Source organism: Babylonia areolata, chromosome 13, assembly GCF_041734735.1.
Source record: "Babylonia areolata isolate BAREFJ2019XMU chromosome 13, ASM4173473v1, whole genome shotgun sequence".
Taxonomy (NCBI): Eukaryota; Metazoa; Mollusca; class Gastropoda; order Neogastropoda; family Buccinidae; genus Babylonia; species Babylonia areolata.
The window spans coordinates 34030586-34047870 of record NC_134888.1 but is presented as its reverse complement, the minus strand read 5'-3'; the positions used below and the strand labels follow the sequence as shown (position 1 = coordinate 34047870).

General features: G+C 39.7%; 1 protein-coding gene and 1 long non-coding RNA gene across 2 annotated transcripts in view; one reads left to right on the top strand and one right to left on the bottom strand.

Moving 5' to 3' along the window:
- The window catches only part of LOC143289225 (cell division cycle protein 16 homolog), a 65598-nt gene extending 61850 nt beyond the window's left edge, over nucleotides 1–3748 (bottom strand). Inside the window, exon 1 of the mRNA XM_076598187.1 lies at nucleotides 3699–3748. Coding sequence (XP_076454302.1) covers nucleotides 3699–3719 — 21 coding nt within the window. The 5' untranslated portion in view covers nucleotides 3720–3748. The remainder of the gene's footprint in view (nucleotides 1–3698) is intronic.
- Nucleotides 3749–13370: 9622 nt separating this feature from the next.
- Nucleotides 13371–17285, top strand: part of LOC143289228 (uncharacterized) — a 62788-nt gene continuing 58873 nt past the window's right edge. Inside the window, exon 1 of the long non-coding RNA XR_013056215.1 lies at nucleotides 13371–13376. This is a non-coding gene — a long non-coding RNA (uncharacterized LOC143289228). The remainder of the gene's footprint in view (nucleotides 13377–17285) is intronic.

The following is a 17285-nucleotide window of genomic DNA, read 5'->3' as shown; positions in this document are numbered from 1 at the left end:
AATGCAGATGAGAAAGGAGCTTCCTGTGAAATATATTTTCCCAAACATGTTATTGTAGTAGAGGGATGTATATACCTCATTATGTGCTAAGTTAAAAAAAAAAAAATATATATATATATATATACATATATACGTTTTTCATGTGGAGCACATGCTGTTGGTATGATGAACAGAACAATATAGGTATATGTGCTGCATTGTGCAAAGAAATCATGAAAGGGGAAAAGTGTCTTCCCGATTACAGTCTGCCAAAGACAGCTCATAATTTCGGTGCATGACTTAGGAACCTGGACAGACGTGGATGAATCATACCGCAACCAAATTTCTTCACTGATTCTAGTCCCGTCTATCTTTCAGATCTACCTTCTGTCTATTCACTATCCAGACAACTCCGTTCTTCAAATGACATGCGCACATTGTCTATTCCAAGAATTCGCACAAAATTTATGGTGAACGTTCCTTTTCTTTTGTTGCACCAAAACACTGCCCTCACACATTCGTCACACCCCAACACCCGCATTCAAGAGAGCACTCAAAACACATCTTTTCAATATGTATCTTTCTAAATAGAGCTTTTCCATCTGTATATGCTTCCTGTGATTTGATCGCTGGACATGCTCTTGGAGTTGATATGTATACACACACACACACACACATATATATATATATACACGTGTTGTGTGTCTGTGTGTGTATATACATATGTATGTATGTATGTATGTATGTATGTATGCGTGTGTGTCTATCTATCTGTCTCTCTGTCTGTCTCTCGATATATATATATATATATATATATATAGATAGATAGATAGATAGATAGATATAGTCATTTAGTTTGAAGTATGTAGATTTTAGCCAGCGTGATGTGAAGATAGTCTGAAATATGTATTTTAGCAAGTGTGATGTGAGACTATGTCTATCTATTTAATTCTACTTGATCTTATTTGATTTTTAATCTACTTTAATCTATTTTTTTATACATAATTATTTTTATGTCACTTTGTCTTAAATGTGTATATCTTATTGTAAAGCGCGGTGAGCCCCGACTATGTCCATTTATTTATGTTATTCTATTTTATCTTATTTCATTTTTATTCTATTTTATTTTTATACATAATTATTTTTATGTCACTTAGTCTTAAATGTGTATATCTTATTGTAAAGCGCAGTGAGCCCCATTTGAGATGGGGGTACGGCGCTATAATATAAGCCTGCATATTATTATTATTATTATCATTATTATTATTATTATTATTATGTATGCTTTTGTAGTGTCCTGTGAGTTTTTTTTCCGATTTTTGTAGCCATCGGTGTTTGATTGTTAGCTCGCATGCCCACTCTGCTAAGGAGGCAGTGCGCATTATGAATATTCTTTACGAACACAAATATTCTCCTTCTTCTTCTTATCATTATTATCATCATTATTAGTAGTAGTAGCAGGAGTAGAAGTACCATTATCATCATCATCATCATCATACCATGGTTGTCTCTCACGAACCGATGATAACGATGTATCGTGTCATCTTCTGTGGACACGGAACCCGAAGTCCGAAACACACATGAGGTTATAGGTGGGGTATGGAACGCAAACAGGCAGGGCAGAAAGATTTATTTATATTTTTTTATCGTTCTTCAGCCAAACGGTGAATATAAGTCAGTCAAGTTGTCAAATGATGTTCGTGTTTGCTCGTTCAGGACTTTGAAGGTTTTGCATCTTTGTTTTTTCAAGACGGGTGAAACAACCTTGGGCATTGAAAACAGTGAGAAGAAAGACAGAAAAAAAAGAAAGAAAAGTATTTTAGTTCGACGATAGAAATTATCTCTATTTTTACAAGTTTATAAAGTACACAAGAACTGAAACAAATTCATCGGGTTCAAAATCAAGATGGCGAACCTCAAGGTGAAGGAGGAGCTTAATATATGTCAATCACAACCGGACAACCCTTAAACCCCTCCTACAACCTGTCACTCAAACCAAGGTCCAGTGCAGTGGGCTCACTGGTTATGTTTTCACATTTATGAAAATAGATGTCCAATAAATCCCAGCCAATGTCATGGATCTATCAGAGGTTGCCCATCCCACCTCTGGGTTTTTTCCACACGTCAAGTCACGACACGGAAATCCAACCCACTCAAACTTGTTGGGAATTTTCCGTCGGTAGCAAACACTCTAACGGAAAGTTTCATTGGTCGAAATGTAGCACAGAGGAATTTCCCAGGGTTCATGACCCGTTCCTAGGTTTGAACAAACTTGCGAAATCGTTAGAGTGTGACCCGAATTGAGACAGAAGTGTGGTATGTCAGCTTTAAACCGAAACCTAACATGCATTCTATCTTCTGTGACAATTATATGGTTGACAATCAACCTACTTGTCTTACGTACAATATTTACCTGGATCAGCGATCCACAGTTCGTTGCCTCTCATGATCTAACTCGTGCATGATAGACTTTGAATTGGCCCGTCAAATCTTTTGGGCTTTTACTGTCTACTTTGCGATTCACTTGGCTGAAGTCCACGTTAAGCTTCCATACAATAAAGCATTAATAGTTGACCTTGAAAAACAACATTTTTTTTTTCCTTAGAAAGTACACCAAATCCTTTGTTGTTAGTGGTGTTGGTGCTGATGTTGTCACTTCTGTCTTTCGGGTGGTCAAACTCTCCACGTTCATGGGTGGAGAACGTGTTTGGTTTCTTGTTCGGGAGAGGTGGATGTTAAAAATGGCGTGTAAGCTTACTAAGGACACCAAACTGACCAAATACGTCAATCACAATTGTCATACATTTGCACCCAACCCCGACACCTCCCCACACACCCGGTCTCCCACCCCCAACCATTCACTGCACCACCTCTACCCTCCTACACACACACACACAACCTCTGTGAACGTTTTCCGCGCCATCCCCGAGTAAAAGCACAGCACATGGAAAATCAAGAAATATGAGTGGCATTTTTGCAATACCTCCTTTTAAAATTGATGAATATGATTCTTATCTTGTCGTATCAATGGCTTTCCATTGTCTTCTTAGTCTTACCACTTGACAAACAGTTTTCCGTATTGATTCTAAGTCATTTTACCTGCTCTTTGCAAATCCGGTTTCCCGACGAGATAGGCTCCACTTAACCTCCCCCCCCACCCCCCCCCCCAAAAAACCACAAAAAAACAAAAAAACAAACAAAAACAAAAAAAACCCCCCAACAAACCCTCTTCAATAATTTGTTTTCAAGGTGTACTCATATTAAATGTTAGGGACTCTTCCATTGGGGAATTCATATCCACGAAAAGGTTGACAGATAGGCATGCAAGACAGGACAATGAAGGCTTGCGGATAATGTTCTTTATATAAACATTCACCACGCCGAAATGTTTACTCGTTTGAAAAAAAAAATCAGTTTGGGGTGGGGCTTGTATCTTACATACACTTTCCTCGGTGATAACTGTGTCTTTCTTTTATTTACATGTATAACATGGTAAGCTGCAATGGAAATACTGGGTTGGCTGAGATAGTTCATGGTGAAATACAATGTATACAAAGTTGACGCACTAGGTATCCATGGAGCTTTGATTCGCTCGACCAGAATTCGTTACTCAGACACATTTCACCTTTCTGTGGTGTTCCATAGAGTTCTGTGTCAAGCCCTGACCGATTTGCCCTTAATCAAATGATAGAAAAGAAGAATTCATTTAATCCACTTACATTCTCTGGGGGTTTATTCATTGGCAGATGTCACTCATCTCCAAGCTCTTGTTTCTGCAGCAAATACTCAGGCATCAGTATGGGCAGTACAATACAATGTAATGATTATTATAATAATAATCACAAAAGACCAGTACAATACAGTCACTTCATCATTCCGTCACACAGGAACTCTTAGACTTTTAGAGCGTTATTGTATTGTGTCATGTTTGGAATTATGTAATCTTGGATATCACATCTTGCAGGACTGGAAATGAATAGGAACAAGGGATGGGTTCTTCTCAAAGTTAATCTCAAAACACAATTTCATTTTTCTTTGACGCCATCTGTTTTCTGTGTCTGTGGTTTCGGTATTCCGTTCTCGTTATGTGTTCTGTTTGACTGAGGATATGAGCTTGGACAAGTTTTGCATATTCACATTTCCTGCTGTCCAGCCTATGAATTTTGAAGGATCTTACAAGAAAAAATTCCGGTTGAACTGTGTTCCCAGCAGACAATATTTTTGACTGAATGGCTGATTGACTGATATTTCTCTACTGACGAAAGAAAACCCCTGTTTCTGCTTTTGTTTTTCGGAGCTAGACTACTGAATTAACATTGAGTTAGACTAATGTCTCCTTTCAAATTGTCATAGTTATCCCCCAATAGCAAAAAAGATAACAGGAAACACAGTATTTACAAATGGCATTAAAAAGTGTTTGTCTTTTTTTCATTAACCAGAAAAGAAGAGTTTATGTGTTCTGAACACTTCTCTGGCGTCCAGCTGAGAACCGTGTCCACTGCATTTTGCTCCTTGTATTTGTCCAGTTTGCTTCCCCTGTACCTCTCAAAGCCGATTTTTGTCTTTTTCTCCCAAATCGCCATTATTCCTCGGCGGATGCAGAAACCCTTTCCAGCCCCAGCTCTACAAACAGAATAAGAATCTGAATTTTTTTTTCTCTCTCAAGACCTTACTTGGGGCATGAGAAAAATAAATGCAGAACATTACTCGTATGCGGAAAGTACTTTCTGATTTACATATTTTTAGCCAGTACAACATCTTGGATAAATTCAAACACGAAAACAACAAGAAAACTGACTTAACCACAAACATATTCATCGTGTGTCTTTTGTGAATGAATGCGTCGCAGCGAGTATGAAAGAGGCCTACTTATTTGAGACCGGTTTTTTTATATACACTTAATATTTCCAGATAATAACCTTTTATTGCTAGAGGAAAACAAATCTTGAAATCTTTTGACATTTTGGATATTTCCAAAAAGTAACAGAAGATAAGATACAACTTAACTGTCTGTAAGTCTACAGAAATTTGTCTTTTGAATCGAGTACATAATTATAATTCTGAAGACATAAAGCACAACCACTTTTAGAACACGAACATTCATTAAATATGCAGCACAATAACTAAAATAGTAAAACTGATGTTAACTTGGTCAGAAAAATTACATGTTATTTACACTGCAATATAAGATAAGCTAAAAACGATAACAGCGCAATCACACACAAAATTTTTATGAAGATGATTGTGCATTACAATAGCTTTACCAATAACATTAGTGTAGACAACATAAGAAAACATGTTCCACAACACACCAATTGAACAATGAATAAGTAAACAAATAAAATAAAATAAAACAAAACAACATAAAGGATAAATAACTCAACCACTCGTATACACACCAAGTCAACGCGCGTACCCCCGAACAGCCCCCCCCCCTCCCCTCACACACAGACATCAGGGCATACTGGTAACAACAGTGCACCAGCCACTATCACAGAACATATCATTATGAATATGCGATAATAAAAGAATGAATAAGAAATAAAACAAACTGAATAATAAAATTTGAATATAGTACCATAATATATTCATAATTATATCTTGATGCACACACACACACACACACACACACACACAGAGCTAAAGAAAAAGAAAAAAACCCTAATACTGAGTTTGAAATGAAAATGACACCTGATAAGATAAAATACAACGTAATTGTTAAGTTCTCTGAAATGTGTCTTTTGGCTCGAGTACATGTAACATTAAACATGTTGTGATGTCAATAACTTCTTCATGGTATTAAAAGGATTATATTCAAAATATATGCAATTCGTCAACGATTTCGCTGGAACTGAGATTTTCGCATCCTTTGTCAGTTCTTGGAGTACCTTAAAACATCGAAGAATTAACAGATATGTGTTGTTGATGGTCCTATTCTGTGCAAGACGAATTGCGCAGGGCCGGGATCTGGAAGTTTCCTGAACAATTATTTGTATTTGTATTTCTTTTTATCACAAGAGATTTATCTGTGTGAAATTCGGGCTGCTCTCCCCACGGAGAGCGCGTCGCTACACTACAGCGCCACCCATTCTTTTTTTCCTTTCTTTTTTTTCCCCCCTACGTGCAGTTTTATTTGTTTTTCCTATCGAAGCGGATTTTTTTTTTTTTTTTTTTTTTACAGAATTTTGCCAGGAACAACCCTTTTGTTGCCGTGGGTTCTTTTATGTGCGCTAAGTGCATGCTGCACACGGGACCTCGGTTTATCGTCTCATCCGAATGACTAGCGTCCAGACCACAACTCAAGGTCTAGTGGAGTGGGAGAAAATGTCGGCGGCTGAGCCGTGATTCGAACCAGCGCGCTCAGATTCTCTCGCTTCCTACGCGGACGCGTTACCTCTAGGCCATCACTCCACCGTCTCACTTAACCGAATCAAACTCACGTTTTATCATTTTCATCTCTATCAATTTCAGAATACTAGTTGTATCCAAACTGACCTTAAAAAACGTAATTAAATCTTTTCTTTGAACTAGACAGGACCACCACCACAGTCGAGATTTATTCTGCTGAAGCCAAAGATTGATCATGCCCGTTCCAGCCAGTGTGTTTTATGCACAATGGATGTAAACGCAGCTTATGAACGCTTCTAACATTTCACAACAGGATTTTCCATATATGTGTCCGTGTTCACAAGAAGGCGAAACAATAGACCAACTATACGGCTGTATCAGTGATGACGTCTAATTCGCGACACGAGATGGGGTCAAGAGGTTGGTGACATACGAACAGCAAAAAGAAGATGAGAGGACTATGGAAAAGCCGAGGACCACGATGTGGCACATTAGATGGATGTGAACAACACATCATTGTTAATCAATCGTGAGTTATAATACATTCCACGAAAATAAAGGGAATAATTATCATTCAGTTGAGTGCTCAAAATATGCGGGGGTGTCAGTAATATCAACTTCTGAATATTAAAGGCATTCATCTACAGAATCACGTGTATATTCAAATGGCGCGCTGCTGTGCACAAAGGCGCCAAGTTGTGCGAGGCCAACAGGACTGCTGCAGCTGTTGAGAAGAGGCAGGCCAGAAAGTCACGGGTAAACAAGCTCCCTGACAATGATATGCCTGTCTTTGTCTGCCCCAACTGTCAGCGAACATTTCGTGCGCAGACTGGACTATTCAGCCATCTGCGCACTCACAGATAGATTCATGAGCATCCTTCCCCCCACCCCACCACCACCCTCCCCCTTCTGGATGACAACGATGGTCATCATCGATCTCGATGGACACACCCATATTCACCTCATCAAAATCCTTTTGATTGTTCTTCGGCTTACATTGTTAAATTGCAATACATGTCTTGAGTTAGTCTTCGTGCACGTCTCGTGTTACGATGTTCTTACTTTTTAACCTGATGTATTGCAGGAAATGATTGTTCGTTTGTTTTGTTGTTGTTTTTTTTGTTTCACATTTCACGTTTTCTTAACCAGTCGACATTAATTGTGCCATTGTAATGCACACCATAATGAATGATATTGTGTCAGAAGTGACTGCGCTTTATATGCTGAGTGTGACGTGTACTCAAGCCAAATTAACTCTCTCCATACGAACGGCGAAAGAGACGACGTTAACAGCGTTTCACCCCAATTACCATCATCAAAATATTGCAAGCGGAAGGCTCTTATACTGAACGTTGACAAAGAATACCACAATTCTGACGACGGAAGCTAAAGGTTGGGTCATTGAGACACCCACTGGACATCCGAGGGGTCTGTGTAGAGAGAAGAGAGGACTGGCCGTACTGAGTGAATTAATGAGAGTTTACAGAGAAGGGTGTATCTTATTTTACCGACTACAAGTAGTCAAAATAATGTAAATGAGACACAGCGTACACCTCTGTCATCAGATCCAGTTCCTCGCGCTGTGGACTATACTCATCAAAATATTATGTGGAAATGATAGAGAAGAAGAAGATGAAGATGATGATGGTGATGAAGGAAAAAAAAGCGAACAGAAAAGAAACACCACAGCACACACGCGCACGTAACACAAGATTCAAAATTTTAATTGAGCTGTGACCCCTGCTGAGGCACGGAGGATTTCCTAAAACTACAAAAAAAAAAAACCACAAAAAAAACAAAACAAAAAAAACACACACTTAAGTTTATCGCAAGGCTCGCATCGAATAAGGTGTAAAATAAGCGTTAAAATCCCGTAATCCGCACGAAAGTATCTTACGCAATATTGTGAGTTTCGAAGAACATACTATGCAAGTTTTAAAAATATGTATACCAAATAGCCTCAATGGAATCTTTTCGGTTGGAGGAAACAGTTACAAAACGAAAAGACTTTGGACATATATGAATGCCTGTCAGTTAACACTCTTATATGGATATCAGAAAACCTTGGACACACTAGGATGAAAGATGAAATTTATCACCACCAATTGGGGATGTCATATTTTCAATAAATATGGAATTCTCGCCTTGTTTGAATTGGTATACAGTGATATTTGCATTTCATTCGGAATATAGAATTATGTTTGAACCAAATAACTGATCACTATATTTTCTCTTTTACAGTGCTGAAAACACACATTTATCATGGCTACTTTGATGCAATGATTCCATCCAAAATTTTTCATATTTATCTTACAAAGCAGTAATTAAACTGTGATATAAATAATATTCATTTAGAAATAGCTGTGATTCCTAAACACAATCAAATCCAGTTTTAACTAAAATCTGGCGAATATTACTCACCCACTCCGCTCTACAACCCCCTTCTGCATACAATATTACTCTATAAATTTTAAAGATGGTTTTTGCCTCAACAGACAGACTCAAGGAAAGCCTCAAACCTTAGCAGTCTGAATTTAATCAGGACTGAAAGTAGGTATATTTCAGTTTTACATTGTATCTTTTATCAGTCGAAATGAATGCTGAAAGATATATCACTGTAATTTCATGGTGATATTGTTTTAATTTCACCATATTTCACAACCGTTTAATAAAACCGGAACCACTGACTGATACAAATCAAGGGTATCACACACACACACACACACACACACACACACACACACACACACAGAGGTAAAATAACAGGAAACAAAATTCCCGATGAGTGAATGGTATTGATGGTAATGCTGTTTAAAACAGACAAGGTCGGTGCGCTTTGGAGTGATGAAGTTATCGGTGTGGTTACTGCTTCAAGACGAGTATTTTGATGTTAATTGTAGACCCCAAGAAGAATGTAAGATATTTTGACGATGTGTATGCACAAGTGATTTTGGTGCGAGAGAGAGAGAGAGAGAGAGAGAGAGAGAGAGAGAGAGAGAGAGAGAAACACTGAAATGTTTTAATGAAAAGGCCACTGGCCCATGTCAATAGGGGTGGTTACAGGTAAATGCATAGGCGCAACACAAACATAACACTATAAGCAACGAACTTTCAAAGCTTTGTCTAGGAATATAGCCAAGCGCATAACCAATGATTTGTTTTCACTTGCAAAAAGCAATGTCATATTAAACAAGGACGGAGTATTATAATACTTAGAGGGGATATACTGTTGTCTCAGGTCAGCATATTGAGGGCATTGTAACACAAAGTGAACTTCTGTTTCTTTTTGAAAATCACAGAAAGGACAAGACAGCTCATCATCTGTTACATTAAGTTTAAAACGTAAAGAGAGAGAGAGAGAGAGCCTTCCGATTTCAGACTTTGAGAAATGGTTACACCCCCATATAAGTATATCTGATCACTTAGCTGAACGAAATCCCAATAATCATCACTGTACATATTCTCATTGTATAAACAAGGGCTGTATTGATCACGTTTTCCCCTCATTACTTGGTCTCCTGCTCTCTCACTGTCATCTCGCATTTTCCTGTCTTTTGTTCTGCATGTGTCATCTCACGACATGTCGCGCTTTGGCGTCACCCCTGACGTAAAACTGCAGTCGGCTGCATTGTTTCCTCCCTTGTTGTGAATACGGACTTTTACTACTTGGGAAAGTCCGCCCCATATTTCCGAGAATCGAGTGAGTTTAAGTGCGCACTTGGAGGTTCTTATACTTCATGGCGGAGTTCGGTGTGATGTACTAATAGGAAACTGACACAGCATGCATGGCTGCTTTTACCACAAAGGTTTTGACCGATAATAAGACAGTCTAAAGCAGTTGAACAGGTGCAAAAAAAGAGCAACTAAAATGATACCAGAGTTAAGAGATTTGGACTACAAAACTTGCATTCACAAAAATACAGAAGATATAGAGGAGATATGATACAAGTATTAAAACTTGCATTCACAAAAATACAGAAGATATAGAGGAGATATGATACAAGTATTAAAGATAATTAATAAACTAACAAACTCCATGTTACCAGAAGCTCAAATACTAACCTTTTCACAAAATGTTGCAGAACAAATATTCGTAAGTTTTCTTTTAGCTTTAGAGCAGTTAAAGGATGGAATGCACTGAAAAATTCAACAAAAACAGCTAAAGCTATTGACCAGTTCAAGAATCTTCTAGACAATGACTCTAAATCATTAATAAAACCATTCGATTTTGATGAATGAACATTTAAAAAAATTCATACGCATGTACGCAACCCTAAACTATTTCTATATTAAGAAGGGGCGTTGAAAAGCCAAAAAGGCTTAAAAAAAAGTCCCAAATTCTGTATCTGTATCTGATAAAAGATAGTAATTTGGAAGTGGATGATATCACGGTGTATATATATATATATATATATATATATATATATATATATATATATTGTAGATACATAATAATACATAGTTTTTCTATGGCGCGAGATCCAGCACAAATGCTGCTCAAAGCGCCTTACATCATCCTAAACATGCCTTAAAAAAAAAAAAAAAATGCAGAAGTGAACTTTTTGAAAATTGTTCTTGCTGCGAGGATTTTTGTTTTCTTTCTAGAAGGGCGTATTGCAATGAATCAAGTACAGTTCACGTGGTGATGGTGAATATACATCATTTGTCTGGTCATTTTTTATCCTCTACCAATGCGGTTGGCTGTATTCGTGTTGTTCCCTGCTGCTCTTCCTAACCCTGTCTGGTTCTGTTCATCACAACTTTACGTTAAGGAAGGGGAAAAAATGTAAAAGAACGTGAAATCCAGAGCTAGCTGTTCATCAGCGTGTTTACGTGTGGTCTTCCAAGAAAGGTTACAATAACAAACGCAATAATAGTTCTCATGGAAATGAACACAGCAAACGCCATTTACTTGGCTTTGTAAAAGAACGGTTTGAACAGGACATGGAGGATTACAATGACATAAGGTCCCACAGGACTGCAAAGCAATAATAATAATGATGATCATAATAATAATAAAAGTAACAGTAATGATAATAATGATGATGATGTTGATGATACTAATACTACCGATAATAGTAAAGAGCAGCAAAACAATAACAAATAATGATAGTTTCAGTTTCAGTAGCTCAAGGAGGCGTCACTGCGTTCGGACAAATCCATATACGCCACACCACATCTGCCAAGCAGATGCCTGACCAGCGGCGTCAAATAATGATAGTAATGGCAATTATAATAATAACAATTACAATAAAATATGAATAAAACTACCCTTAACCAGTTCTTCAAGCGCGCGCGCACACACACACACACACACACGTCCACGGGTAATCACTCCATTATATCTCCCCCACCTCCCTCTCGCCACTCCCTCCCCGTGATAAACAAACATTCTGTATATAAATACTTAGAACGATACGGGCCTCGCTCGAAATAATATATCTAGTCCCACAGACAATAAGCGTAAAAGATCTATAAACTATAAAGAGATGAAAAAGTTTCGCAAGTGAGACAATCCAACACATTGGTGGCCCTGACTTGAATAATGATTTTAAAATTTTTTTTTACGGAGGGCGATGAACTGTTTTAGGTTTTATTAAGAGAGAGAGAGAGAGAGAGAGAGAGAGAGGGTGGGGTTTGGGTGGAGCAAAGTTCAAGAAACAAAGATAATACTGTATTGAGGAGGGGCAGGTAGAACACACGCATACATAACTGCGCCACCTGCGCAGCTTGCGCGCGCGCGCGCGCGTGTGTGTGTGTGTGTGTTGCATACGTGCGTGTGTACGTGCGTGGGTGTATGTTTACAAGGCAAGTGTCCACCACTGTCACAGAATAACCCGACCCGACGTGCGAGTGGCAGACGTGCAAAAGGTAACCCTTGTGGCATGTTACGCAGTTGACACTGACAGGCCGACCTGAGTGAAGTCACGATTAACTAACACGTGCTATCAACACACAGAGCAGCTGCAAACGCTTGGTCCCTTCATATACGAAACTAACATTGCACAATTTATAATAAACACGCTGCTCATGAAGGTTGATTGTATAGTTTTATTTCCTGCGTTCGGAGACTACAAATGCGTTCATTGGAATATGTATGTATACGAGTGGACGTTTACGTACGATCAGTTTTTTACCCCGCCACGCATAAACAGCTCGATCTCCATTTTCGGTGGTGCGCATGCTGGGCATGTTCATGATTTCCACAACCCACCGAACGCAGATATTGATTGTGGGATCTTTTACATGCGTATCTAACGCAGAGGGAGGTCAGGTATACCAACATGCAGGTCTGCACATCTGTCGATGAGGGCATCGGAAAAAATCCCTCCCCCCCCCCCACCCCCCCGTCCCCCCAACCCGCCTTAAACCACCCGACGCTACGACCCAGACTGAACCGAGGGCATTCAGAATTGAGTTGAATCGCTTCAACTGAACTAACCACTTGGCTGTTAGTGTATCGTCCATCCTTTTATTCGCCCTAATCACTGCGATGAGTACCAATACCTTAATTAACAATACATGCACATTAACAATTCGCACACGTGCTTCTTATAACAAAATAGGAAAAAAAACAAATAAAACTGCACGCAGGAAAAACAACAACAAAAAACAAAAAAACCCAAACAAACAAAAAAAGGGTGGCGTTCTCAGTGTAGCGACGCGCTCTCTCTGGGGAGAGCAGCCCGAATTTCACACAGAGAAATTTGTTGCGACAAAAAAGAGAAATACAAATACAAAAGGATAGCTGGAAAGTCACACACACACACACACACACACACACACACACTACTTGCACCAGCCCAGCAAGCCTCAAATTGCTGTATCACTAATGTACACTCTTTCAGTGTGTGTGCCCGCCCGTGTAACTGATTGTTAATGGAAGAAGCCATATTTATAGATAAAACAAAAATCATACAAGACATATCTATTGGAATTATCGAGTAGGTTTCATGTAGAATCCCTCGTGCTTAAACGAGTGATTAATTTGCACATGATTGGTATTTTCCTGTTTTTGTTTTTATTTCATTTTTATTATTTTTTTAAGCGCCTTATTTCAGTGCGCCATTACATTTGGCTGAAAATCAAGACTGCTTCCAAAAGCTTCACCATTATAATTTGCCCTGTCATCTTCTTACAACTGCTCCCTTTAGTTTCTTTTGCTGCTTTATGTTTACCAAGCCCACCCATACAGATGCAACAGACGGTCTTTCTTTTTTCACCACAAAATTAATGACATCTCTGCCATATGGGAATGCTTGCTTTTGAGAACGGACACTTCCAAGCCAACCTGTTTGTGTTATGTCAATTTTTGTACACCAGAATTTGGGACATTTTGCCTGCAATAATTTATGTCGATGATGATGTTGGTGATCCTGCTGCTGCTATAGGAGTCCATCTAGGTTTGGGATTACTTAACAAGGCTTGCACTCTCACAATATATCCCGGCTGAGAGATACAGACACACCTGAAGTGCTGCTCAGGGAATTTGAAGAACACTAACAAAGACCCATTCATGAAGTGGATTACCACCGACTGTGTGTTCCCACCCTTGTAATTAATTCTAATCAGGACCACAGCACACCTAACCTGGGTAGGTTCCGGTCACGGACCGAAAACCCCGCCTCTGATGAGGTTTGAACCCAGGTCCTCCCGGCTCCCACTCGTCATTCCGCGACGCTAATGTAGTGGTTTTTATCATGATGTGATGGACGCGTTTCGGTTATAAAATAGCCGTCCTTGCTGTCTTGGATATCAGCGTTAGAGAATTTGTCATTTGAAGCTCTCTTTCGGCGCAATCGCCGAATGGTTAAAGCGTTGGACTTTCAATCTGAGGGTCCCGGGTTCGAATCTCGGTGGCGCCTGGTGGGTTAAGGGTGGAGATTTTTACGATCTCCCAGGTCAACATATGTGCAGACCTGCCAGTACCTGATCCCCTTCGTGTGTATACGCACGCAGAAGATCAAATACTCACGTTAAAGATCCTGCGATCCATATCAGCGTTCGATGGGTTATGGAAACAAGAACATACCTAGCATGCACACCCCCGAAAACGGAGTATGGATGCCTACATGGCGGGGTAAATAAGCAAAACGGTCATACATGTAAAATGTTTCATGTTTGTCTGAGTGTGTGTGTAATGCGTGCCTGAAATCTGATTGAATGACACAGGAAACGAATGATGAGCGCCCAATGGCAGCCGTCAGTCAGCACTACCCAGGTAGGCAGCCTGTTGTGTAAATGAGTCCGTGTTTGTAAAGCGTTTAGAGCTTGGTCTCTGACCGAGGATGGGTGATATATAAGTATCCATATCAATCAGTCTATTTGTACTGTCTTTCTTCTTTCTTTCCCGCTTTCCCAGTTGCCACCCCCCCCCCCCCCCCCCACCCACACCTTGTTCTCTGCCTACCTCCGTCCCTCACATTCCTGCCTTGGCTCAGATCCGTGTGATCGACGTTGTTCTCATTTCTATCTGCCAATATCATGGCTTTTAAAAATGTTTCCATGTCGGTTAGGTTTAGATCCTTCATTTTATTTGTTTATCAGTTCATTTTGTTTTAGACGTGTTATCTTCAGGGAAATGGCTGGTACCTCAAATGTAGTTTATATCACTCGTCTCATAAAAGGACTTCACTGGCGTGATTGAGTGCTTTGGCTGAATTAGTATGTATTGTTGGTAAGAATATTCTTTTATATTTGGCCCTGAAGTTTAGTTCAAGTATGGTTTTGTTTTAAATGCACACCGATTGCAATGACATGTGCTTAAGAAAGCAAGAGTCGAAGTTCTGAATAAATACATGAATAGCTTAAAATAAAAAATAAAGGTATTTAAAGGAAAATAAAACACAGACGAAAAAAAAAAAGAAGAAAAACAAAAAGACTTCTCGCTCTACCAAGCCCCAAGTCCTTTTGCACACGCATTTTAAGAATTACCGGTTTTTGGTGTACATTGCGTTGTGTTGTATTATTCCTTTGTCATCACATTTCTGTGTGTAAAAAAATTCGGGCTCCTCTGCTCAGGGAGAGCGCGTCGATACAATTAGGGCGCCACCCATTTTTTGTCGCTGTTTTTTTCCTGCCTGCAAGTGTATTCGTTTTTCAATCAAAGTGGATTTTTCGACAGAGATTCGACAGGAATAACCATTTCGTTGCTTTTCTTCTTCTTCTTCTTTTTTTAAGGGGTGGGGGCTAGGGTGCTACGTGCGCTAAGTGCATGCTGCACACGGGACCTCGGTTGATCGTCTTATTCGTATGGCTAACGTCATGACCACCACTCAAGGTCAAGTGAAGGGGGAGAAAATACTGGCACGTGTGGCATTCGAACCACTACGCACAGGTTCTCTCGCTTCCAACGCGGACGCGTTACCTCTATGCCAGCACTCCACAAACTATTACAAGCAAGACCTGAAAAAAAGAGAAGAGATTATGATGAACATCTCCTTTCGTAACAGCCGACTGACAAAAGCTAGCTGGCCAAGTTATCAACTTAAGTTGGCGTTCAAAGTCTAATCGATAATGGTCTGGTCTCCGCAGAATGAGAATCGTGTAACTGGGTTCCGAATCAGTAACCACGCGCGTGCGCGCGCCCGTGTGTGTATGTGTGTGCGTGTGTGTGTGTAATAAGTTTTATGGGTGGAGTTCATATCCAGCACGCACACAACTTACGAAGGCTAAGTGAGTGTGCTGGATTCCCACATATGGCCTGGTTCACCACAGCCCTCCCCCCGGCCCCCTCTCCCAAAGCGCTGTCACAAGTTCACAATGGAAGTGAGCGAACAATCGCGTCAGAAACAGAAGCATGCATTATGTGATCACACATCCCGGACGCGACCTTTGGAACCCCGAATGTGAAGAGGGTGTCAGGTCCGGTATGTGGTCACATAATGCTGCTTTTGTTTTGAAAACAAGCACCTTGACTTTTTTGCAAGTTAGGTGCCAATTTAAAGACACGTGGGAAACAAAACCACACGTCGTGAACAATCAATACTATTCGGATGAGACGATAAACCGAAGTCTTGCATGAACTTATTATAACACGTAAAAGAACCTCTGGCAACAAAAGGATTGTCCATCGCTGAATTCTGCAGAAAACTCCAGTTTAATTAAAACGCAGTCAGAAAAAAAAGAAGAAGAATAGGGTGTGGCGTAGCACTATGTGGACAAGCTTTTCCTGGGGAAAGCAGCCTGAATTTAACACAGAGAAATCTGTAATACAATACAATACGATACAATACAATGCAATACATACTGCTGGTTTTCGTTTTCGAACTATCAAATTGAGTTTTTAAAGTTAGCAGCGGGGTTTAGGACAAACAGGGTGGAAACAAACAAAAGCATGCCTATGGCAATTATTCATACCAGTGAAAACAGACTCCCAAGTCTCCACACAGAAAATGACGAACGTGAGAGTGGCGAGACTGATAGTGATCGTGATGGTGGTGAATGCTTTCTCATTTTCAAACAGCTGCTGTGCTAAATAATCATTATCAGTGTCATCAGCGCTGCCATCATCAACATAAGCATCAGCATCGACATAAGCTGAGGTGCGACGTAATGTGACCGAAATGATGCTCACCACAATGAAACGGCTAATTGTGATAATAATGATAATAATAATGATGATAGCAGTAGTAGTTGTTGTTATAACAAAAATGTATGTATGTATGTATGCAGTAGTAGTAGTAGTAGTAGTAACACATAATTTAAAAAAACAACAACTATGAATCTTGTGCGGAGACAAACCAAAGCGCGTTGACACCGGACATTCACATGTATGCATAACTGTGAGTCAAAGGGATGTAAGAACAAGCTTTCACGACCAAATACACGGCCTTTGCTAGCATTGCAAACGTTCATCTTAAAAGGTCCCATTTAACTGAACAGATGAATTACCCGTGGACAGACAGACAGATGTCTTCCCATGATAGCCACCCACCCGGCAAACTCCACCCCATCTG